This window comes from Elephas maximus, chromosome 21, assembly GCF_024166365.1.
Source record: "Elephas maximus indicus isolate mEleMax1 chromosome 21, mEleMax1 primary haplotype, whole genome shotgun sequence".
NCBI classification, from domain to species: Eukaryota; Metazoa; Chordata; class Mammalia; order Proboscidea; family Elephantidae; genus Elephas; species Elephas maximus.
In genome coordinates this window covers 17,260,154-17,284,975 of record NC_064839.1, presented here as the reverse complement: position 1 = coordinate 17,284,975, position 24,822 = coordinate 17,260,154, and the positions used below count along the sequence as shown (strand labels likewise).

The following is a 24,822-nucleotide window of genomic DNA, read 5'->3' as shown; positions in this document are numbered from 1 at the left end:
AAAGAAAAATGCTGTATTAGGAATAATTACCACCAAAACAAAGATTTCTTTTTGGTGGAGAGATGAAATCCGAGAATACTCAAGTCACAGTAAACTCACAGATAAGAAAGGAATCAGAAGAGTTTTTAATACTTTACTGAACAATAAATGCTAGTTTATATAGCACCCACTTGAGGTCTACAAAGGCATTATTTTGCATCAAAAGATTTATTAATAATACATTAATTAATCGTAGCTTGCTCTGATCACTCCTTAGCAGTCCCTCAGTACGTAAATATTCAGTGGGAACTCCTGTATCCCCTTCTGTTTATAGCAAGTCTAGTTTTTCATTGTTCCCTTGTCATTTTATGGGTATGCAAGAATTTTCTCCACAATGGAGACTTTTGCATTTAATTATTTTATACTCCGATGTAGGACCATCTAGTGGTATGGTGCACGGAGCTTGATGAAAGGATGCACCTATCAGACAATTGCCCTTGAGCGCCAATCTGTTCGGAGTGCTAAAATAGCTCTGAAAATAGAAGTAGATGAAAAAAATTGCATTTTCTAGAACTTTCAAGAAGTATGCTAGAGGTATTTGGAATGAAAGCTTGCACAAGCTAACTGAGTGATGGAGAGCAGAGGGGAAGAAGCTGAGGATTTGGGGAGCAGACCTTTATGAAGCTTGCAACCAGTGGACGAGATGATCCCGAGACTGCCATCTCAGCGGGGGAAAACCTCAATGGCTTTTGCCAAGTTTGGAGCCTGAATGGAATGTCTTGAAGAAATGGCAGACTAACCCTAGTGATCAGTGATCCTCCTTCTCCAATCTTCCTCCCACCCAGCCCACAATCTCTCTCAATAAATATAAATTAATATTTTTAAAATATTGGTTTAAACAAGTGCTTTATTGTTAGCTTTCCTGAGGGACCCACTGCAGTTCTAACTTTGCACATATCAAGTGTTCAGTAAATGCTTGTTTAGTAACTGACTACTGATGTTGCCGTTGTTAAGTGCCGTCGAGTAGGTTCCGACTCATAGCAACCCTATGCACAACAGAACGAAACACTGCCCTGTCCTGAGCCATCCTTACAATCGTTGTTATGCTTGAGCTCACTGTTGTAGCCACTGTGTCAATCCACCTCGTTGAGGGTCTTCCTCTTTAACGCTGACCCTGTACTCTGCCAAGCATGATGTCCTTCTCCAGGGATTGATCCCTCCTGACAACATGTCCAAAGTATGTAAGACGCAGTCTCGCCATCCTTGCCTCTAAGGAGCATTCTGGTTGTACTTCTTCCAAGGCAGATTTGTTCGTTCTTTTGGCAGTCCATGGTGTATTCAATATTCTTCACCAACACCACAATTCAAAGGCATCAACTCTTCTTTGGTCTTCCTTATTCATTGTCCAGCTTTCACATGCATGTGATGTGATTGAAAGTACCATGGCTTGGGTCAGGCACACTTTAGTCTTCAAGGTGACATTTTTGCTCTTCAACATTTTGAAGAGGTCCTTTGCAGCAGATTTACCCAATGCAATGCGTCTTTTCATTTCTTGACTGCTCCTTCCATGGCTGTTGATTGTGGATCCAAGTAAAATGAAATCCTTGACAACTTCAACCTTTTCTCTGTTTATCATGATGTTGCTCACTGGTCCAGTTGTGAGGATTTTTGTTTTCTTTATGTTGAGGTGTAATCCATACTGAAGGCTGTGGTCTTTTATCTTCATCAGTAAGTGCTTCAAGTCCTCTTCACTTTCAGCAAATAAGGTTGTGTCATCTGCATAACGCAGGTTGTTAATGAGTCTTCCTCCAATCCGGATGCCCTGTTCTTCTTCATATAGTCCAGCTTCTCGGATTATTTGCTCAGCATACAGATTGAATAGGTATGGTGAAAGAATACAACCCTGACACACACCTTTCCTGACTTTAAACCAATCAGTATCCCCTTGTTCTGTCTGAACAACTGCCTCTTGATCTATGTAAAGGTTCCTCGTGAGCACAATTAAGTGTTCTGGAATTCCCATTCTTTGCGGTGTTATCCATAGTTTGTTATGATCCACACAGTCAAATGCCTTTGCGTAATCAATAAAACACAGGTAAACCTCCTTCTGGTATTCTCTGCTTTCAGCCAGGATCCATCTGACATCAGCAATGATATCCCTGGTTCCACGTCCTCTTCTGAAACCGGCCTGAATTTCTGGCAGTTCCCTCTCGATACAGAGCTGCAGCTGTTTTTGAATGATCTTCAGCAGAATTTTGCTTGCGTGTGATATTAATGGTATTGTTCTATAATTTCCACGTTTGGTTGGATCACCTTTCTTGGGAATAGGCATAAATATGGATTTCTTCCAGTTAGTTAGCCAGGAAGCTGTCTTCCATATTTCTTGGCATAGGCGAGTGAGCACCTCCAGTGCTGCACCTGTTTGTTGAAACATCTCAATTGATATTCCATCAATTCCTGGAGCCTTGTTTTTCGCCAATGCCTTCAGAGCAACTTGAACTTCTTCCTTCAGTACCATCGGTTCCTGATCATATGCCTCCTCTTGAAATGGTTGAATATCAACTAATTCTTTTTGGTATAATGACTCTGTGTTTTCCTTCCATTTTCTTTTGATGCTTCCTGCATCATTTAATATTTTCCCCGTGGAATCCTTCACTACTGCAACTCGAGGCTTGAATTTTTTCTTCAGTTCTTTCAGCTTGAGAAACGCCGAGCGTGTTCTTCCCTTTTGGTTTTCCATCTCCAGCTCTTTGCACACTTATAATACTTCGTCTTCTTGAGAGGCCCTTTGAAATCTTCTGTTCAGTTCTTTTACTTCATCAGTTCTTCCTTTTGCTTTAGCTGCTCGACGCTCAAGAGCAAGTTTCAGAGTCGCCTCTGACATCCACCTTGGTCTTTTCTTTCTTTCCTGTCTCTTCAGTGACCTCTTGCTTTCTTCATGGATGATGTCCTTGATGTCATTCTACGACTCGTCTGGTTTTCAGTCACTAGTGTTCAATGAGTCAAATCTATTCTTGAGATGGTCTCTAAATTCAAGTGGGATATACTCAAGGTCGTATTTTGGCTCTCGTGGACTTGCTTTGATTTTCTTCAGTTTCAGCTTGAACTTGCATATGAGCAATTGATGGTCTGTTCCACAGTCGGCCCCTGGCCTTGTCCTGATGATATTGAGCTTCTCCATCGTCTCTTTCCACAGATGTAGTCAATTTGATTTCTGTGTGTTCCATCTGCCAAGGTCCATGTGTATAGTCGCCGTTTATGTTGGTCAAAGAAGGTATTTGCAATGAAGAAGTCGTTGGTCTTACAAAATTCTGTCATTCGATCTCCGGCACTGTTTCTATCACCAAGGCCATATTTTCCAACTACTGATCCTTCTTCTTTGTTTCCAACTTTCGCATTCCAATTGCCAGTAATTATTGCATGTTCGATCAATTTCAGACTGCAGCAGCTGATAAAAATCTACTATTTCTTCATCTTTGGCCCTAATGGTTGGTGCGTAAATTTGAATAATAGTCGTATTAACTGGTCTTCCTTGTAGGCGTATGGATATTATCCTGTCACTGACAGCGTTGTACTTCAGGATAGATCTTGAAATGTTCTTTTTGACAATGAATGCAACGCCATTCCTCTTCGAGCTGTCATTCCCAGCATAGTAGGCTGTATGATTGTCTGATTCGAAATGGCCAATACCAGTCCATTTCAGCTCACTAATGCCTAGGATATCGATGTTTATGCATTCCATTTCATTTTTGATGATTTCCAATTTTCCTAGATTCATACTTCATAAAAAAATCTTTTTTTTTTTTTTATAGCAAATAGAATTTCCTAGATAAGAGAGTTAAGCTCAGGATAACAGAAACTTATGGTAGAACATGCATACTTTACCAATCAAAAACTACAGAAAAAAAGCCAGTGCCATCGAGTCGATTCCGACTCATAGCGACTCTATAGGACAGAAAGAAACTGAAAATGCTTACTAAAACACGCCCATGATGAGTACAAGAGTGTATCACTCACATCCTCTCCCGTTACTCATTCTAAAATCCATTGTCGTCAAGTCAATTCCAACTCATAGCGACCCCACAGGACAGAGCAGAACTGCTTCATAGGGTTTCCAAGGAGTGGCTGGTGGATTTGAACTGCCAACCACTGTCCGACCAGGGCTCCGCTACTTATTCTAGTGTTTAACAATTTTGTATGAATCTCCTTCTTTATACCTAACAAAATCTTACCCATATCTTCAATCTATTTTAAGCATGTTTCCAGCCTTTTTCTTCTTCTCTTAATGCATAGGTATAATTTAACGTGCAGTATTGGAATGTGTTCATTATTAATAAGTGTAAGTACAATTAATGAGTGTAATTTTAAGTGACACCTTAAGAGAAAATTCAAAATTGTCTGTTCCTCAAAAGTCAAGTGCTTTTCCTATACTCTCATACTTTCCCTTAAGCGATTTTTACAGACCAAATCTAAACCCGTTACCTTCAAGTCGATTCTGATTCATAGCGACCCTATAGGACAGAATAGAACTGCCACATAGGGTTTGCAAACAGTGGTTGGTGGGCTCAAACTGCCAACCTTTTGGTCAGCAGCCGAGCTCTCAACCACTGCGTCACCATGGCTCCAGTGATTTTTATACTAGTCACTAAGATTAGGTCGGCGCCAATAAAATTTTGTAAAATATTATTAAAAAAGACAACCAAAAAAAGACTTTTCAAAATTAAAAAAATAATAACAACACATCAGTTGAAACATTGGTTGTTTTTTGGTTTGTTTGTTTTCTATCTACTGGTCAGCTACAAAAAGATAAATGTGGAGCTTGAAAACATTATTCCAATTTGTTCAAACTGGAAAAAAGAGTAAATACAATTCTGTATCTAGAGTCCTATACCATTTCAATGGTCCCTTTCCAAAGGTAAATTAGAACACATTCTTTAAATTACTCCAAATTAGTCCATTTTAAATATTCAAAGTATTCAATTTGTACCAAAGTTGGTCATAAAACTGATCAATTCACAAAGATAATATAATCCAAAATTTCCTTACCATGTCCACACCAACAAAATATCCTAAGCTTTCTCTTTCTGGCAAAACATCACAGAATATAACTGTTCCAGACTCTAAAGTGTCTCCAACCTTCAAAGAAACTCTGGAGTTTATCTTCAAAGGGGGGAGTTCAACTTGCATCGCGTCTGCAGGACCTGCATAATCACTTTCCAATCCAGTGTCATCGTCTTCCATGATTTCTAGCTTGTCCAAGGCAACAAACACTCCACAATCTTCCTCACACTGAAAGAGCTGCTTCCCCTGATATAGTCCATCGGTGAACCCTTGGGTACGGCCTTCTTCCTAGTTTTTAAGAGAGAGAGGAAAAATTTGATAGAGGTGGTGCATGGGAAAAAGGAATTTCCAGAGTATCATTCTGAAAAAAATTCTAAATGACATAAGAAATATAATTATTAGCAGTTGCTGTTATACTTTGGGGGTTTAAAAAATAAAAATAAAAAAGAACCCATTATCTGATGCTAAAATAAAATCACCTGACAAAGAAATTTAAAACTCTATTACATAAAATTTAAAAACCAATTCCATTTATTAAAATGTTGGGCTGGACTCTATATTGTCGTTTTACCAATCATTTTGTCAAAAAAAGAACAATTTATTTTAAAATAACAGTAACATTATCTCCATTTACTGAGCACTTACTGTGTGCTAGCCACTGTGCTAAATTGTGCATCAGTACATCACAAAAACACTGCAAACTGCATACGGCTATCACTGTTTTACAGGTAAGGAAGCAAACTTAGAGAAGCTAAGGAACTTAGTTAAGTAACTTGGTAACTCAAATAGTAAAGGGCATCCATAGCTTGAATTCGAATCCCCAATTCTTTTACAATCACTGCTAAAAATAAATTAAGAAGTAAGCAAGCAAACAAGACATGAAATTTTATTTGTGAGAATGCCAAAATGTTACTGGCATTTAAGTTCTTGAGAATTAAGTTTGGAAACAATCAGAGAACTCTTTTCAGTAGAAATAAATTCCGAGATGATTTTCATATATATTGTGTAATAACTATAACCAAAACCAAACCCACTGCCGTCGAGTCGATTCCAACTCATAGCAACCCTATAGGTCAGAGTAGAACTGCTCCATAGGGTTTCTAAGGAGCACCTGGTGCATTAGAACTGCCTACCTTTTGGTTAGCAGCCATAGTTCTTAACCACTACGCCAACAGGGTTTCCAAAAGCAAGTTTAAAAATGCTGCGACTTATTTTAAAAAATCTTAAATCCAAATTATCATTACATTCTAGCACACATTAGGCAAAGCTGAGAGCCCCACAGATGATAATGTCACAATTATCAATGAACAACTTCGTGAAATAATTAGTTTACAACCTGGTAGGGTTTAATATCATTGAGCTGACAGCTGCCATTGAGTCGCTTCTGACTCACAGCTACCCTATGTACAACAGAACAAAACACTGCTCAACTGCTAACCTAAAGGTTGGTTGTTCAAACCTACCCAGTGTTACCACAGAAGAAAAGGCCTGGCAATTTGCTTCCATTAAGATTACAGAAGGAGCCCTGGTGGCATGGTCGTTAAGAGCTCAGCTGCTAATCAAAGGATCAGCAGTTCAAATTCACCAGCCACTCCTTGGAAACCCTATGGGACAGTTCTGTTCTGTCCTATAGGGTCGCTATGAGTCAGAACTGATCAACAGCACCTAACAACTAGATTACAGGAAAGAAAACTCAATGGAGCAGTTCTACACTGTAACACACAGGGTAGCCATGAGGTAGAATCGACTAGACAGCAAATAACAACAATGACCATAGTAGGTGATTTAAATAACGGATGTAGGAGGATGTTCGGATACATCGGCTTTGCATCATCTCAATTTATCATTAAAAAATAAGTCCCAAGGATTATGAATATTAAAAATTACAGAAGACATCTGTGAAAACTTATTTTATATTTAAAGGGGGAAAAAAATACGTGTGCATTCAAACACACACACTCAAAGCCCACTACAAATTACAAAACGATTCATCAAACTTACCAGCAACTCTACTCCGAAGAATATGCCCGACACCGTCCGCTCTGCTAACAAGGGTCCCCTGAAGCGCACAACTCCAGGAAATTTTTCTTCCCCGGATCTCAGCTGTACTTTCACACGGCAGCCCACGTCTATTTGGAGGCCTTTACTTAGTCTGTTTCTGTTTTTAAACAGGCTGAATCTCTCCTCACAGTTGGTAATTGCCAGAAGTAACTCTGTGAATTTTTCATTTATTTCTACAACATCCTTTTCATCCACAAAAAGAACTGCGTGCGGTTGCTCTAAAATTTTTAATCCAATCTGATTTTTCTTGCCTTTTGCAGAAGGAACCCTTGAATGTCCCAAAGGGCGATCTTGGATATTCTGTCCTATGCTCCCCTTTGGTACTTTAATCAGCTTTTGCGTTTGCTTGTCTGTAACACTGCATTCTTGAAGAAGCAAATAAAAAACCCTCTCTTCCCAGTAGGGTGAGGTAACTTTTTCTTGGCTCCATAAGCTTGAACTCATTGTGACAGTAACTTTAAAATACTAGCTCAAGAAAAAAAGGGAACTACTAATAAATTGGTCATAAAAGTGCAAAAGGTAAACTCACTGGCAGTCCCAAAGCGTGTCTGTAGCAATTGGGCGTCCATGCTGCAAACAGACAGCAAATCAAAATGCCTGGGGGATGAGCAAAAAGAAGTTTTAGACTTCATCCTGCACAACCTAAAATTCAGATTAAAGGCTAAAAAATCTCATTCTGTTAGCAAAAACACATACAAATTATAAAAAGTTCAAAAAATGTTTTAAAAGGTTAAAAGACATTCATATATTGCTTGTAGCTATTGTAATTTTATAGATTTTAAAGAACTGATACAGGAGATGACTAGGAAGTTCGTGAAGAACCTTCAGAGAAAATACAATAATGTTTGTTTCCAAGGCACTGAGATCATAAAGGATAACCTTATGTACAAATTCTGATATTTTTAAACTTTAAAAGCAGCATTTTTAATGAATGCTGCCTACCTTAAATGGGTAAGCTGCTGTACTTCAGCAAAACGCACAAACATCTTATAAATCAAAAAAGGCTATTTTTTCTACACACATAGTCACCCTTCATATATAGTACTGAACATCTTTTATCAGGAAAAACACCACAAAATCACATCCTGAAACTTTAACCAAAAAAAAAAAAAAAAATTCGTTAATCTGTGTGCCATGTTTTGGTAATGGAACATTTTCTCTCTGATTCATTTTCAATTCCTTAATCTTGGACAGTCTGTCCTTTGATAGGCATACTGAGCATCACGCTAATCACAGCTATCATTTAATTTCTCATCATCATGAATATCAGATATTGTAAATCTGATTATACTAGAGATAACAAACAAAATCAATTTTTTCCAGCCACCAAAACTCAGACTATGTAACAAAAGATATATTTGCAATGTAGCATCAAATAAAAAAAATTTTCATAATGCAACTTTATCTATACTAAGAAGGAATGCACAAAAGATGGTTTCTTTCCCAGTTTTAAAATTTCACTTAAAGTTTCTACAATGATAATCCTCATTCACAATTAAAGAAGCCTCATTCTCATCCCTACTTTAATTGATGGTTAAAAATTACACAATTTTACTCATTCAAATTGAGACTTTTATTAATTGTTTTGCTGAAAACAATCACTCCTGTGTGTACTCAGTCACAGAATCTAACAGTTAATATTGTATTTAGTACCAAGTACGAAAGACAGTACTTATTTCACGCTTCTTTGAGGTTGAGGTATCCATTCCAGCATTCCGCGTAACGGCAGGAATTGATAGCACTATCATATTTACCTATTTTATTCTTGGAATTAAAAAATAAATACTCCTAATACTAAAGAATCAAATTTCAAGTTCAATCATTTAATGTAATTATTAAACAATCTGACAAATCCATATGCAGAGTAACGTTTCTTTCAGAAAGCACTTTTAGGAAATGAGGTATTCCATAATGGTACTGTTTTTAAAAGCCTGTCCCTCTACAAGCCAGGAGGAGACCAATGAGACATGGGGTTGCCCAAGTTAGGCTAATAGTCTGGTGCTCCTACAAACCAACATCACGAAATACCCGTCTGACATTCAGTGATGGGAAGGGCAGGGCTGGCATAAAGTAGTTCTCTATTATTTTAATTTTTTCTTTTATGTAATGTGTTTGCTTTAATTCTACTTGAGGGCACTGTCTACTTCAGCAGGAAAGGGATCAATTTATATTTGCCACTTAACATAAGACACCTGTGGAAACCTCTATGTTGGCACCATATAAATAATATAGTTGTTTTTCTTAACCCCTTATAAGGATTACCCAAGCAGTTACCCAGTCCCTTAATTTGGCTCTATTCCTTTAAAGTAGCAAAATGAAATGTTTATTTTTGACTAAAATGCTTTTAAAATGTCAACGTTTTTCAGCAAGGAAATGGCCTTGTTATTTTCTCCAACACTGAATTATCATTATGAATATAAATTACTACAGGTGGCTCAACGCGCAAGTCGTTGCTTTATTAAGGGCTTTCCATTCTGTTTTCTGGCTTCTTACATCTGCTTTCCATTAGACATACATACAGTCTATAGTTTTCCCTCACAATCTGCCATTTTCCGTGGTTTCCTGCAGCAGGCATTTGACTTCTTTGGAGGCCTCATTGCCTTCCAACTTACTGCTTCTAATCAATTTTGAGAAGCCAGATGGTGAAATACGTTTGTGTGTCAAAAACAAAAACAATAATAACAACAACAACAAAAAAGAATACATAAATTCTAAAAGTACAGTACATAGGTTTCACTGCATGTTTAGCTGTTTCCAGAAGGCTGAGATGATCAAAAGGCAAATTTCAAAAAAAAGAGCTGTTGTTTGGTTCTTCAAATGTATTTAAATTTTTTGGCAAGAAAAAAAAAAGTATGACAATTGTATTATTATTTTGAAAAAAATACTTAAAATGATATCTTCAATGTTAAAATTAGGAACTTGCCTGAATTTTAATAATTATTACGTGCAAAGATTCCTACCCTATTTGGTTTTCTAGTTAAACCAATTCATGTCATAATTTAAAATAAAGACCATTAAAAAAAAAAACCATTGCCATCGAGTCAATCCGCCTCATAGCAGCCCTCTAGGACAGAGGAGAACCGCCCAATTGTTTCCAAGGAGTGCCTGGCAGATTCGAACTGCCAACTTTTTCGTTAGCAGTCGTAGCTCTTCACCACTATGCCATCAGGGTTTCCAGAGACCATTAATGCTGCTGAAATATTACCAAGACAATACTAAATTACTATATGTAATGCATTCAAAAAAATATGTAATGCATTAGGGCACTGTATTTTAAATTTTAAATAAATTTGGTTATAAAAGTGCTTTATTGCAAATCACTTAAGAGACAGAGTCCAATAGACTATTTGACATTACTCTGGTATAAAAAAAGGACTGAGGGTAGCTTAAGAACAGTTACCAAGTACTATATTTTAAAGCAAACTAGACAAGAAGAGGTTACTCTGTCTCCAACCTGCATCAGCACAAGTGGGAGTGAGCTCAGACCCACTAACGGGATGGATCACCATAGACAACTAGAACAGCCAGAACAAAGGTTATAAAATATTTAAAGGACATTATCCAAAAATAAAAAGGAGGTGGTCATTCCTCTTTTAGAAAGAATACATTACGAAAGAATAGGTTTGAACCTACCATATTAAAAATTGATTCTCTTCACTGCAACTGATAGGTGCAGAAAGTTGAGTGGGGAACATAATGGCTCTAGTTTAGGGGGGTGCGAGACTACAAACGTAATACTCCTAACTACTGGTATTACAGCAGAAACAGGCTAACAGAGACCTTCTTCCCATTGTCCAGATGAATGAATATAATAATGCCCACATTCTACTTTCCCTGGGATACACAGGATAATTAAACTACGTCTTAACAGCCCCAAGGAGTACAAGTTGACTCAATACTTTATGAAGAAAACGACTTCAATCACATTGTTAATGAGCTCTTTCTCAATCAGGAAGGGTTTGTTTGTTTGTTTAGTATTTTTATCTGCTCAGCACAGTGTCAGGCACTGAAAATACTGAAGATTTAAGATATGATGTCTGCCCTCAACAGAAATCAGCCCATGTTCACTCAGCTTCTGCCTTTAAGTCAAGGTCATAGGAGCAGGAAGGTAACACACAAACGAGGAGCATATCCAAATTCTGAAAAACAGGGGGTCAGGTGGGGGGTCAGCGTGAAGGGAGAAATTTTCATTTGTATTCTTACTATTTTTCATGTCCAAGCATCTTCAAATTGCCTCTAATGCCCCACTTCATGCTGAGTATAAGTATTTCACAAATGACTCATCTAAATACCACACTACTAACTGCAGGTTGGAAAATTTGAGTGACTGAGAGTATCCTGATAATTCCTGTAAGTACTGAATGAAGAATGCCAAACAGCTGAAATACAATAATGCACTGAACCCTAACACCATATTGGCAACACTCCAGATGAGGGAACAGGTCGGGATCACATGGATTTGAAAATATACCTGGCTATCTGAGCTGGTTGTTGGTCTGGATTCTGAGTAAAGGGGAATTTGGCTGTATTAAAATTAAATAATTAAATTGGAAGGTGCATATATTTGTCAGTTTCCCATCAATGAAGTGGAAAGAAGGCAGTCGAGAAACAAGTTTTATAAGAAAATATTAAACATCAGAATTACCAAGTTCGAAAGACAACAGATTGTACAAACAAACAGCATTAGCTAAGTAAGTCACAATTATTTAACTGATCTAGAAAATGTTACCTGGATTCTTGTTAACAGGTTATACCTTACTAAAGAACTCTTTACATCTCCTGAGATAACCTGACTTGTTCTCAAAACCACAGAAGGCTAGAATAAAAATGACCACACTAAAATACTGCCCCTAATTATAAACAGCAAAGTAGCAGAAAGGTCAGTGTGACTATCAAAGAAAGACACACGGGCCTTTTTCCAAACTCTTCTAGACAGCTAGAATGATGACCATTTTCAGAAAGAATATCTCTCACTAAAAGAACAAGTTGTACTCCTAAACAGCTAAAGAACAGGCATAGAGAGGCTATGACCAAAAGAGATTTAGTCAGTTTTAATGTCCTTGTGACCCAAGTAAGCCAGGATACAGTTCCTTAAGTATTCTGCGCGTGAAAACAACTGGGATTTATAATGTAAAACAAAACAAACACAAAAAGATTTGGCTCCTGTGTTTGTATATTCATGTTAGAGAAACCGTGAACAACACTATCCCACTACAGTGGGCCCCAGCCACCATACTCCCAAACTCTGAGTTCCCCCAAGTCCTTTATCCTTCTATTCCAGTGTTCAGTGACTTGACATATATGGTAGTTCATGAGAACTAAATGAATGACTTGGCAAAACTCAAGTGGTACCAGTGAGAGCCCAAATCCCATATCCTCATCCTAATTGTTTATGTGATTAAAAGCTTCTGCCAGCTTAAAAAAAAAAAAAAAGAGGGAGTTGGGAGCATCTAGGGTTTTTTGCCTAAAATGTCACTAAGTCTCTGAATAAATAAAGTCCTGGTCAATTTTTATACCACTTTATTTATACAAAAAAAAGAAACAAATAAGGAAAATTCCACAATGATGAAAACAAGCTGTTGTGTGGTTCCTTTGAAACCGTGTATGATGCCTATAAATTCTGCATCACCAATGTAAAAGCTCCCAACAAATTTAAGAACACAGGGTGACAATTAGGAACAAAATACTAATAGCTTGATGAGTAGGACAATCATCCCATTCTCTTTTTGTGTTAAAGCTTTTCTTAAATCAAAACCAGAATTTTGGGCATGCCAAACCACAGAAATCATTGCTGCCTCACGTCTGTTGTTTTCAATAACAAGTGCCTTGGCCTTATCAGCTCTTCACACAAATTACCACCCAAAGGAAGGCAGCTTCTATGCAAGATCACTCCCAAATTTTGCTGCAGAACATTAAAGAATGTTCTGGGTGTTACCAACATGCATAGTGCATGAATTCCAACAAGAATTTCCAGCAAATTCTTTTCTCCTGTTTTTTTAATACTGTTCTAGTTCAAATCCACCCACCACTCAGTGGGGACTAGCAGGTGAAATTCTTAGGGCCATGAAGATGACTGGGGGGGTGGGGGCAGAAAACCAACCCCTGAATAAACAAACACCCTCTCTCAAGGCCTGGCTTTTTCTCTGGGAGTCAATGATTGGAAAATGAACAACCGTCTTAAGTTTCCTCATTAGTCCACATTCAAAACCAAGGTAGGGAAGGCTGGGGAGAGGATGGGGGCAGGGAATCTGGGGGTGGGAGACGGAAAGGCCACAGGCTTGCCGGCTGGACGGTGACAACCATCCTAAAACACGGGTATGTCAAGGGGTTGACTAGAAAAGACTCCAAGTACGCGAATAACCTGGCAGCTGACCCCGCTGAGCACCAAACTCGAAATCAACAGCTTCCTTCAAAATTTCACGATGTCCCCACAGACTGTTAATATGATAATAAAGAAAAAAAAAAAAAAAGACGGGGGGGAAAAAAAAGGAATACCTTGTCTCAACACAGCGCACCTTTCAACTAAAGAACTCCGGGCAGTTGTATAAAACCATCCTCACCCCGAAACTGAAAGAAAAAGCAGAACACGCCATTAACGAGGCCAAAACCCCAACCGCTCTTCCTAGAAAGAAGCCGCGAACACCCCAAAGCCGATTGATAAGCCCCACGGCACAGACGTGAGTTATTACAGCCCGGGGCTCTTGATGCCAACTATAGCAGTGGGGACCCAGCCAGCGGCCGGTGCCTCAGTTTCCCCATCTCTAAATGGGGTCGAAGCCAGAGACTGCGTTCCGCGCCCCTTCCACCTCCGAGTCCTCTCCTCTCGGGAGGTCCAGCGGCGGCCACCACGCTGCCATGACCCAGGAGGCCTCCCGGGAAGGCCCGGAGCGGGGAGCCCCGGGCTGGGGGGGGAGTCCGGGCTGACGTCAGCGGGCTCAGCACCCCGCGGGCCCGGCCGACTCGGGGCCGGGGCAAGTAACAGGTCGGCGCAGAGGGCCGGACGGCCCCCGCCGCGGCTCGAGACGCCCGGAGCCTGGGGAGGAGCACCGAGGGGATCCGGCCGCCGCTGCTCGCCGGCTCGGCCGCCCGCTCCCTCGCTCACCTCGGGCAGCGGGGCGTCGCCCCTTCTCCGGCCTCCCTAGCCCACATCCCGGGCCGGCCCGGGAACCCGACACCCACCGCCCTAGTATTTACCTCCGACGCGCAGCCCCCGCGCAGCCGAACCTGCTACCTGGGCCCGCCCCCACCTGCCCCGCCTCCGAGCCGCCCAGGGTGAAGGGAGGGCGCGGAGGCGGAGGGGCAACCGTCCCGTTAACCAATCGTGGCCTGTGATGCGCCCCTGCGCATGCCCTGATTGGCCTGCCTTGTGACAGACCTTCCCCCAATGGCTGCCGGCCGGGCGCGGGCTGAAGGGACTTTCCGCTCCGCCAAGCTCGGTCGAGCCAAAGGGAAAGCTGAGGGGAGGGGAGGAGATGAGGGAGATGGGGGCGGGGAGCTCTGTCTGATTGGACTAAAGGCAGTGAGTGCCGCGCCACCATTGGCTGATACTGGAGTCGGGGCGGGGCACCGTGCTTTTCCTCGCTCCACCTCCCATACTCAGGTATAGGCTTTTGGCTAAGCTGTCAAAACTCCTATAACCGCTGGGAGTTTGGGTCCGGGTGGGGAGCACTCCAGAAGAGAGCTGGAAATAGGATTCCAGGATTCCATGAAAGAGCAAAGCTTTAGGATCAGACCTCAGTTTGAATCTTCTGCGCTTTCAATTATTAGCCGTGTGACTTGGGGAAACTGATGACCTTGCTGAGCCCCAATTTCATCTATAAAATGGAGATAACAGTAACTTTTGTTTCATAGGATTGTTGTGAAATACCGTCTGTAGAGTTCCTGACACGCAGCAGGAGCTCAGTAAATGTTAAAGCTTCATATTCGGCATGGGACCTCTGATGCTTCTGAACCTCTATTAGCACCTAGCCCGCTCTAGGGGAAGTCTCTGTAAAGTGGTGAAGACGGAACTTCTGTATGCTTCCTCACTCAGCCCTGCACCCCTGGCCACCAGCCAGGACTTTGGGTATAGTTAAGAATCTTTGAATTAGAAGAGAGGTTTCTGGTTCCCAAAAGTGCTCAAAATATTTAACGAAGTGCTTTTTATAATCCATCCCAGGGTGCTGCGGTGTGCCTTGCTGCACTTTACGGTTAATTAATTCCTTCTCCTTTGACATTTTAACGCCAATTACGGGAGAAGATGATTAATACTGAGGAAGGAGGAGGAGGTGCCGTGCGTGTGAGTGTGCGTGTGTATATGTAATCATGACATGATTTTCCCCAGTGGAAAGTGACACGCTTCTGTAGGTTGGGGGAATTTAAACCTATGAGTACATGAAAGAAGTCACATGAACAATTACTAACAGCAGTAGTAAGCAGGCCACTCCTCTCCCTTGCCATCATCACCTAGAATGAAATGAGCATCTTTTTTTTGAAAACGTAATCCTCGGATCCACTTCTGGCCTCTTCAGTCCATCCTTACCCTGTTTCCCAGTCTTCATGACCACACTGCAGTAGAAAGCAGGAAATGGGAACCCACAGGCCTGGCTTACAGTGTAGCCCGAGGCAGCACTGTTCCCTCTAGATCTAGACTTCCAAAAACAACAGGTAGAACTCAGAGGTCACAATCTGGCCAGAAGCGAAATTTAGCCTGAAGACTATTTTTCTTGACCCATGCAGTGAGGGAGAGGAGGGAAGGGGGCAAGAGGAGTGGGAAAAAGAAATTTCGAGTGCTTTTAGACAGGTTACTGAGTGGTGCAAACAGTTTGTGCAAGGCTACTAACTGAAAGATTAGAGGTTCAAAACCACCCAGAGGTGCTGCAAAAGAAAGGCCTGGCAATCTACTTCTGTAAAGATTACACCAAGAAAACGCTATGGAGCTCCGTTCTACTCTGTAACACGTGAGGTTGCCATGAGTTAGGATCAATTTGACAGCAATAGGTTTGATTTGGTTTTGGTTACCCAGGGCCAGTGCTCTCATTTTCTCCAGCTTGCCACACTCCCCACCATTCCCTAATTCATCAGTCTGGCCCACTTCTTGCCTTACATTATCTGCTGGCCCCTAAAGGTATTTGAGTTTGCCATCCCTGGACTGGAGCATCTTTGTGTCCTTTCTGATGATGATGTTTGATGTTGCTGAGCCCTGTGCTCCAGAGGGCTTTCTTCCCCAACAGCAATGGTTGGCTACTATGCTCATTCTTGTCACTTGTTCACTGAGCCAGTGAGAGAGCCTGACTTCATCGAGATCTTCACCCAAGCCAGACCTGATAAACAGGGTGTCGGAGTAGCAGAACTGTGCTCCGTAGGGTTTTCGATGCCTGTGACCTTTCAGAAGCAGATCACCAGCTCCTATCAATTGGGAATGCTTGCCTAGAACACTGTGTTAAAAGCAATCCTGAATCCTTATTCAGGCTTATGGGAGAGAGAGATTGTCTGCCGGGGATGAGATGGCAGAATAGTGTCTTGGTACTATGATTTACAGTCCTCGATAAGCCAGCCTCTCATTCTATAGATAAGAGACTAAAGTCAAGAGGGAGAAAATCATTTGCGCCCAGGTCCCCAGGAAATGAGCTGAGACCTTGATTCTTCTGAATCCAAGCCAGGGCTTTTTCCACCTCTATTTCGGTGGATTCTCCATCTGAAAGGCCCATACTCTCTGCCTTCCAAATCCTTCCTTCATTTAAGGCTCCCAGCCAAAGGCCGGCCTCTTCCAGGTGTCTCTGCAGATGGATCCAGCCTCCAGAGTTCACCTCTGTCTATCCGGCACCCCATAGCCTGTTCTAACCAGCCTAGCCCTGGGTTCACGTGGCCTGTGGGTGAGTTACTGAGCAGGTACTGGGAGCCACAGCAGTGTATAAGAGAGATGCTATCCCTGCCCTCTGGTCAGGAAGGCAAATCTTCAACAACGTATTACACGATCATGTACTTAATTATGGTTATGGCAAGCCTCAGGAGGAAAACTGCTCTGAGCACTTGTAAAGGGTGGTTGGGCATTCAGGGAAGGCCTGTTTGAGGAAGTCACCTTTAAGAAGAGGTGGGAGAGATGACAGGAAGTTAGGGGTGAGGGGGAATGCTCCAGGCAGCAGGAACAGGAAAGAGAGTGACGTTTAAAAGAACTGAAAGAGGCGGAGTGCAGAAAGTGTGGGCGCAGAAGGGCCATTCACACAGAGCCTTGTGAACCAGGGCAAGAGCCCCAGATCAAGGAGAACCCCTGGATGTGTTTTAAGCAGGGCTGTTGTTAGCTGCCATCAAGTCAGACCTAACTCGTGGTGACCTGTATACAACATACTGTGTCCGGCATGGCCAGTTGTACCTCAGACCGTTGGGATCCACACATTTTTCATTGGCTGATTTTCTGAAGTAGATCACTAGGTCTTTCTTCCTAGTCTGTCTAGTCTAGAAGCTCCAGTGAAACCTGTTCAGGATCATAGTAACATGCAAGCCTTCACTCACAGACGGCTGGTGGCTGCACATGAGGTGTATCAGACAGGAATCAAACCTGGGTCTCCTGCATGGAAGGTGAGAATTCTACCACTAAACGATCACTGCTTTCTTAAACAGGGTAGTTAACTGTGATTCTGAACGGTCTTGCATAGTTCTTTTATTGTACACAGCAGGAACCCCATGATAAGCTATTGAATTGTGTGAAGCTCTCTCTCCCAGGAGGTGGTAAACTCCTGGTTGCCTGGTAGGGCCCTACTACCTTATATAGAGTAACACTTATGACTCAATAAAACCTTCTCAGTAGCACTAGTCATGATTGTTGATTAGATCCTGCCCCACACTTCCCAAATGGCTACCAGAGGCTTCCACCTCATACTTACAGCCTCACCAAGTTCAGCGTTTACTTTATATCCTACTGCCTACTCAACACCTCCACTCAACAAAGCCAAAAGTGAGCTCCTGTACCGTCCTCCTGCCATTTGGTAGGTAGCTCCAGTTGCTCATCCAGTCTCTGTGGTTCCTGCCATTTTCCCACCTGGCTCTTCAGCCTTTCCCATCACTTCTGTGGACCTCCCAAAATCCTTCCAGTGAACTCCTTTTATGCTTGAGGAAGCCAGAGTCCATTTCTGTCACTTGCAACCATGAGAAAAGTCTAATTAATACATCTAAGTGTTCACGTAACTCAACCATGTACACAAGACTAAATGGGCACACTAGCCCGGGGGCAAGGATAAGAAGGCAGGAGGAGACAGGAAAACTGGACCAATGGAAATGGGGAACCCAAGGTCAAGAAGGGGGGAGTGTTGACACATTGCAGGGTTGGCAACCAATGTCACAAAACAATATCTGTATTAATTGTTCAATGAGAAACTAATTTGCTCTGTAAACCTTCATCTAAAGCACAATGAAAAATAAATTATATATATATAAACGTTGATTTCATGAACAATGTTGTTCAGGACAAGGTTGTTGCTGTTAGGTACCGTCAAGTCAGTTCCGACTCATAGCAACCCTACGTAAAATACAACAAACCACTGCCCAGTCCTGTGCCAACCTCACAATCAATGCTATGCTTGAGCCCGTTGCTGCAGCCACTGTGTCAATCCATCTTTTTAGCTGGCCCTTTACTCTACCAAACATGATGTCCTTCTCCAGGGAATGGTCCCTCCTGATAACATGTCCGAAGTACACGAGACAAAGACTCACTATCCTCACTTGCAGGGAGCATTCTGGCTGTACTTCTTCCAAGACAGATTTGTTCATTCTACTGACAGTTCATGGTATATTCATTGTTCTTTGCCAGCACCATAATTCAAAGGCATCAGCTCTTCTTTGGTCTTCCTTATTCATTAACATAACAAAGAAAACTCTATTCCCAAATGGGATTGCATTCACAAGTATAGGGGTTAGGATTTACAACACATAATTTTCAGCAGACACAATTCAATCTATAACACTGAGCTTCACCCACAGACAAGATGTTCCTTTTTCATAGAGCTTACTAAGTGACTACAGGATGTGCATAATGAGGGTTTAGTGAAAGGATTTTTGCAAGTTGCTGAATCAAAGAAATAACTGAACTATCAGACCTCAGAGGAGTCCCAGAGGTCTCAGTGGCAGGACCATACGGAGACCTCTTCAGAGCCATCAGGATGAATCAGGTGCAAGGTTCACGCTCCAGAAGAGAGCATATGATTGGCCAAGCTTGAGTCACACGGTCACTCCTTGGTCAAAGGAAGGAAAGGTGCCTCGAATGACAACCCGACCAAGGCTCCACCCATACAATGAGGGAGAAGTGGTTCCTCAAAGGGAATTGGGGTGCCATTACCAGAAGAAGGGGGAAGAGATGTTGGATAAGCAAAATCACCATGTTGGAGTAGGTCGAGTTCCCTGGGAAGCAGACTCTGTGATGGAGATTAGTGTGCAGAAAGTTAACTGGAGGCCACTCTTGGGATCAATACTTGTGGAAGGGAAGAGAAGCAAGAAGGATTGGGTAGAGGAAAAGGTGGGGCTGTGATTCAGTCTCAACCAGGCCTCAGCTACCCCCATGGGGAGCTCTGAAGCTGGAATGGCCCTTCAGAGTTGTCCCAAGTTGGTGTAAGGGGGCTGAGCTTTTAGACTGTGTAACAACTAGTTGCTGATATGGACCACCCTTGGGAATAGGGGGTGATCTTGCATGACGCAACTCTCTCCAACTGAAGCAATTCCTTTAGAGAGCTGACAGCTGAAGGCTGTCAGCCAGGACACTCCTGTGAGCTGGAAGAATAAGACCTTCAGTCCTCGGATGTGGGTGGTACATCACAGCATCTACTACCAAACCCATTGCCATCAAGTTGATTCCGACTCATAGCAACCCTATAGGACAGAGTAGAACTATCCCATAGAGTTTCCGAGAGCCATCTGGTGGATTCGAACTGCTGGCCTTTTGAGAGCCTTAGCTCTCAACCACAAGGGTTTCCCTACAAAGGTCCACTGGAGACATTATCCAGAGTCTCCGAGCTGTGGATAGGAGGCTGAACACTACTATATAGGAGAGAAACTCAAATTAAAAGTGCAAATTTGTCTAGGGTGCATGGCACTTAGTAAGCTGTATATAAATGGTGGACTCCATGGGTGATACAAATAATTAATGTGCTGGGCTGCCAATGGAAAGGTTGAAGATTTCAGTCCATGCAATGGTATCTCAGAATAAAGGACTGGCAAACTACTTCCAAAAAATCAGTCACCGACCACCCTACTCTGACATACATGGGGTTGCCATGAGTCAGAATCATCTCGATGGCCACCTGTACATAAATGTTAGTGATTAACATTGTTATTGATGATTTAAACTGCCACTCACCTTGCATATGACATCCCATTAAATCATTGTAGTAATCTTATTAGGAAGCTGTAAGGGGTTGAGTGGTGGCCCTCCAAATAGTTATGTCTACATCCTAACCCCTGGAACTTGTGAATGTGAGCTCATTTGGAAAAAGGGTCTTGGCAGATATAATTAAGGATCACAAGATTAGATCATCCTGAATTATCTGGATGGGCCCTCCCCAATGACAAGTGTCCATATAAGAGACACCCAGAGGAGAGACAGAGAAGGGGAGAAGGTCATGTGAAGAGACTACAGTCATGCAGCCACAAGCCAAGAAACACCTGGAGCCACCAGAAGCAGAAAGAAGCAAAGAACGGATTCTCTACTTGAGGAGTGCAGCCCTACTAGCACCTTGACCTTGGACTTCTGGCACTCTGCTCCTGGCACTGCTTTCTTGGTGATAGGAAATCCTCCTGTCTCTCTGCTCATTTCTCTCTTTTATATCTCAAAAGAGACCGATTTAAGACACAAGCTAATCTTGTAGATTGAGTCCTGCCTCATTAACATAACTGCCTCTAATCCTGCCTCGTTAACATGGTAAACCCCCAGAGTTAACATGATAGAGGTAGAATTTACAACACATAGGAAAATCACATCAGATGACAAAACAGTGGACAATCACACAATCCTGGGAATCATGGCCTAGCCAAGTTGACATATATTTTTTGGAGACCCAGTTCTATCCACAACAGTAACCCGTAACCCGTTGCTGTTGAGTTCAGTAGACTTAGAAAATTAATGTAGTAGACATGATTATATTCTCTTTTGACAGATAAGGACACTGAGGCACAGAAAGGTTATTTCAGTTATCTAAGGTAATAAGTATCCAGTAAAGGACAAAGAGGATGACTGGGACCCACCTTACTCCACACTGTACTAGCAGCACAGCAAGCTGCCCTAGCCTCATCCAGAATGAACTATGAGCCACAGAGCTAACTGGACCAGGCCAGGCACTTTCACTACATGGGAGCCTAGATCCTGTCTTAGTTATCAACTTCTGCTATAACAGAAATATCATAAGTGGATGGCTTTAACAAATCAATTTCCTCAAAATCTAGGAGGCTGTTGTTCTTAGGTGCCATCCAGTCGGTTCCAACTCATAGCTACCCTATGCACAACAGAACGAAACAGTGCCCTGTCCTGCAACATCGTTGTTATGCTTGAGCCCATTGTTCCAGCCACTGTGTCAATCCATCTCATTGAGGGTCTTCCTCTTTTGTGCTGACCCTCTACTTTACCAAGCATGATGTCCTTCTCTAGGGACCGATCTCTCCTGATAACCTGTCCAAAGTATGTGAAACAAAGTCTCACCATCCTCGCTTCTAAGGAACATTCTGGCTGTACTTCTTCAAGACAGATTTGCTCGTTTTTTTGGCGATCCGTGGTATATTCAATACCCTTCACCAACGCCATAATTCAAAAGCATCAATTCTTCTTCGGTCTTCCTTATTCATTGTCCAGTTTTCACATGCATAAGAGGCAATTGAAAAAACCGTGGCTCATCTTAGTCTTTAAAGTGACATCTTTACTTATTAATACTTTAAGGAGGTCGTTTGCATCCGATTTGTCCAACGCAATGTGTCCTTTGATTTCTTGACTGCTGCTCCCATGAATGTTGATTGCAGATCCAAATAAAATGAAATCCTTGTCAACTTCAATCTTTTCTCCATTTATCATGATGTTGCTCATTGGTCCAGTTGTGAGGATTTTTAGTTTCTTTATATTGAGGTATAATCCATGCTGAAGGCTGTGGTCTTCGACCTTCATCAGTAAGTGCTTCAAGTCCTCTTCACTTTTAGCAAGTAAGAATGTGTCATCTGCATAAAGCAGGTTGTCAATGAGTCTTCCTCCAGTCTTGATGTCACGTTCTTTTTCATATAGTCCAGCTTCTCTGGGTATTCGGTCAGCATACAGATTGAATAGGTATGGTGAAAGGATACAACCCTGACGCACAACTTTATCGACTTTAAACCACCTATTCAAACGACGACTGCCTCTTAATCTCTGTACAGGTTCTGCATGAGCTAAATTAAGTGTTCTGGGATTCCCATTCTTCAAAACGTTATTCATAATTTATTATGATCTACATAGTCAAATACCTAGGCATAGTAAAAAAAAAAAAAAAAAAACACAGGTAAACACCTCTCTGCTTTCAGCCATAATCCATCTGACATTAATAATGGTATCCCGTGTTCCACGTCTTCTGAATCTGGCTTGAATTTCTGGTAGTTCCCTGTCAAGGTACTGCTACAACTGCTTTCGAATGATCTTCAGCAAAATTTTATTTCTGTGTGATATTAATGATATTGTTGGATAATTTCCAAGTTCAGTTGGATCACCTTTCTTTAAAAAGGGCAGTTGGCCAGGTAGCTGTCTTCCAAATTTTCTTGGCATGGATAAGTGAGCAACTCCAGCGCTGCATCCGTTTGTTGAAATATCTCAATTGGTGTTCTGTCAATTCCTGGAGGCTTGTTTTTCTCAATGCCTTCGATGCAGCTTGGACTTCTTCCTTCCATACCGTTGGTTCTTGATCATATGTTACCTTCTAAAATGGCTGAATGTCAAACAATTCTTTTTGGTACAGTGAATCTCCTCTTTTTTAATGCTTCCTGTGTTGTTTAATATTGTCCTCGTAGAATCCTTCAATATTACAGCTCAAGACTTGAATTTTTTTCTTCAGTTTTTTAGCTAGAGAAATGCCAAGCATGTTCTTCCGTTTTGGTTTTCTATCTCCAGGTCTTTGCATATTTCTATTTTTTTTTTTTTAATTGTGCTTTAAGCGAAAGTTTGCAATTCAAGTCGGTTTCTCATACAAAGACTTTATACACACATTGTTATGTGACCCTAGTTGCTCTCCCTACAATGTGACAGCACGCTCCTCCTCTCCACCCTGTTTTTCCCATTTCCATTCAATCAGCTCATGTCCCTTTGTGCCTTCTCATCTCACCTACAGACAGGAGCTGCCCACATAGTCTCATGTGTCTACTTGAGCTAAGAAACACACTCCTCACCAGTATCATTTTATGTCTTATAGTCCAGTCTAATCTTTGTCTGAAGAGTTGGCTTCAGAAATGGCTTTAGTTTTGGGCTAACAGAGTCTGGGGGCCATGAACTCTGGGTTCCCTCCAGTCGCAGACCATTAAGTCTGGTCTTTCTACTAGAATTTGAGGTCTACATCCCACTTTTCTCCTGCTCCATCAGGGATTCTCTGTTGTATTCCCTGTCATGGCAGTCACTGGTGGTAGCGAGGAACCATCTAGTTCTTCCGGTCTCAAGCTGTTGGAGTCTCTGGTTTATGTGGCCCTTTCTCTCTCTTGGGTACGTATTTTCCCCGTGTATTTGGCGTTTTTCATTCTCCTTTGCTTCTGGTGGGTTGAGACCAATTGATGCATCCTAGATGACCACTTGCCAGCCTTTAGGACCCCAGACACCACTCACCAAAGTGGGATGCAGAATGTTTTCTTAATACCCTTTGTTATGCCATCTGACCTAGACGTCCCCCAAAATCATGGTCTCCAGGCTCCTGTCCCTGCTGCTCTGGCCCTAGAAGTGTTTGGTTGTGCTCAGGAAACTTCTTAACTTTTGGATTAGTCCACTTATGCCGACTTCCCCCTTATTGTGTGTAGTCATTCCCTTCACCTAAAATAATTCTTGTCTACTATCTGATTAGTGAATACTCCTCTCCCTCCCTCCCCACGCTGAAACCATCAAAGAATGTTTTCTTCTGTGTTTAAACCTTTTCTTGAGTTCTTATAATAGTGGTCTCATACAATATTTGTCCTTTTGCAACTGACTAATTTCACTCAGCATAGTGCCTTACAGATTCCTCCACGTTATGACATATCTCAAGTATTCATCTTTGTTCTTTATCATTGTGTAGTATTCCACTGTGTGAATATACCATAATTTATTTACCCATTCATCCGTTGATGAGCTCCTAGGTTGTTTCCAGATTTTTGCCATTGTAAACAGTGCTGCAATAAACATGGGTGTGCATATATCTATTAATGTGAAGGCTCTTATTTCTCTAGGCTATATTCCTAGGAGTGGGATTGCTGGATTGTGTGGTAGTTCTATTTCTAGCTTTTTAAGGAAGTACCAAATCGATTTCCAAGTGGTTGTACCATTTTACATTCCCATCAGCAGCGTATAAGTGTTCCAGTCTCTCCACAACCTGTCCAACATTTATTATTTTGTGTTTTTCGGATTAATGCCAGCCTTGTTGGGGTGAGATGGTATCTTGATTTGCATTTCTTTAATGGCTAATGATTGTGAGCATTTCCTCATATATCTGTCAGCCGCCTGAACGTCTTCTTTGGTGAAGTGCCTGTTCATATCCCCGGCCCATTTTATAATTGGGTTATTTGTCTTTT

At 41.8% G+C, this 24,822-nt stretch overlaps 1 protein-coding gene across 7 annotated transcripts in view; it reads right to left on the bottom strand.

Moving 5' to 3' along the window:
- CYLD (CYLD lysine 63 deubiquitinase) overlaps positions 1-14,353 on the bottom strand; it is a 65,421-nt gene extending 51,068 nt beyond the window's left edge. For 2 of the 7 annotated variants that reach the window (XM_049863627.1, XM_049863634.1), the window contains exons 1-3: positions 13,597-14,189; positions 7,042-7,698; positions 5,026-5,328 (exon numbers count right to left, since the gene is read on the bottom strand). In XM_049863627.1, the coding sequence (XP_049719584.1) occupies positions 5,026-5,328; positions 7,042-7,545 (807 nt within the window). In that variant the 5' untranslated portion in view covers positions 7,546-7,698; positions 13,597-14,189. The other 5 variants (XM_049863628.1, XM_049863629.1, XM_049863632.1 and 2 more) reach the window with 5 other exon arrangements.
- Positions 14,354-24,822: the final 10,469 nt, after the last annotated feature.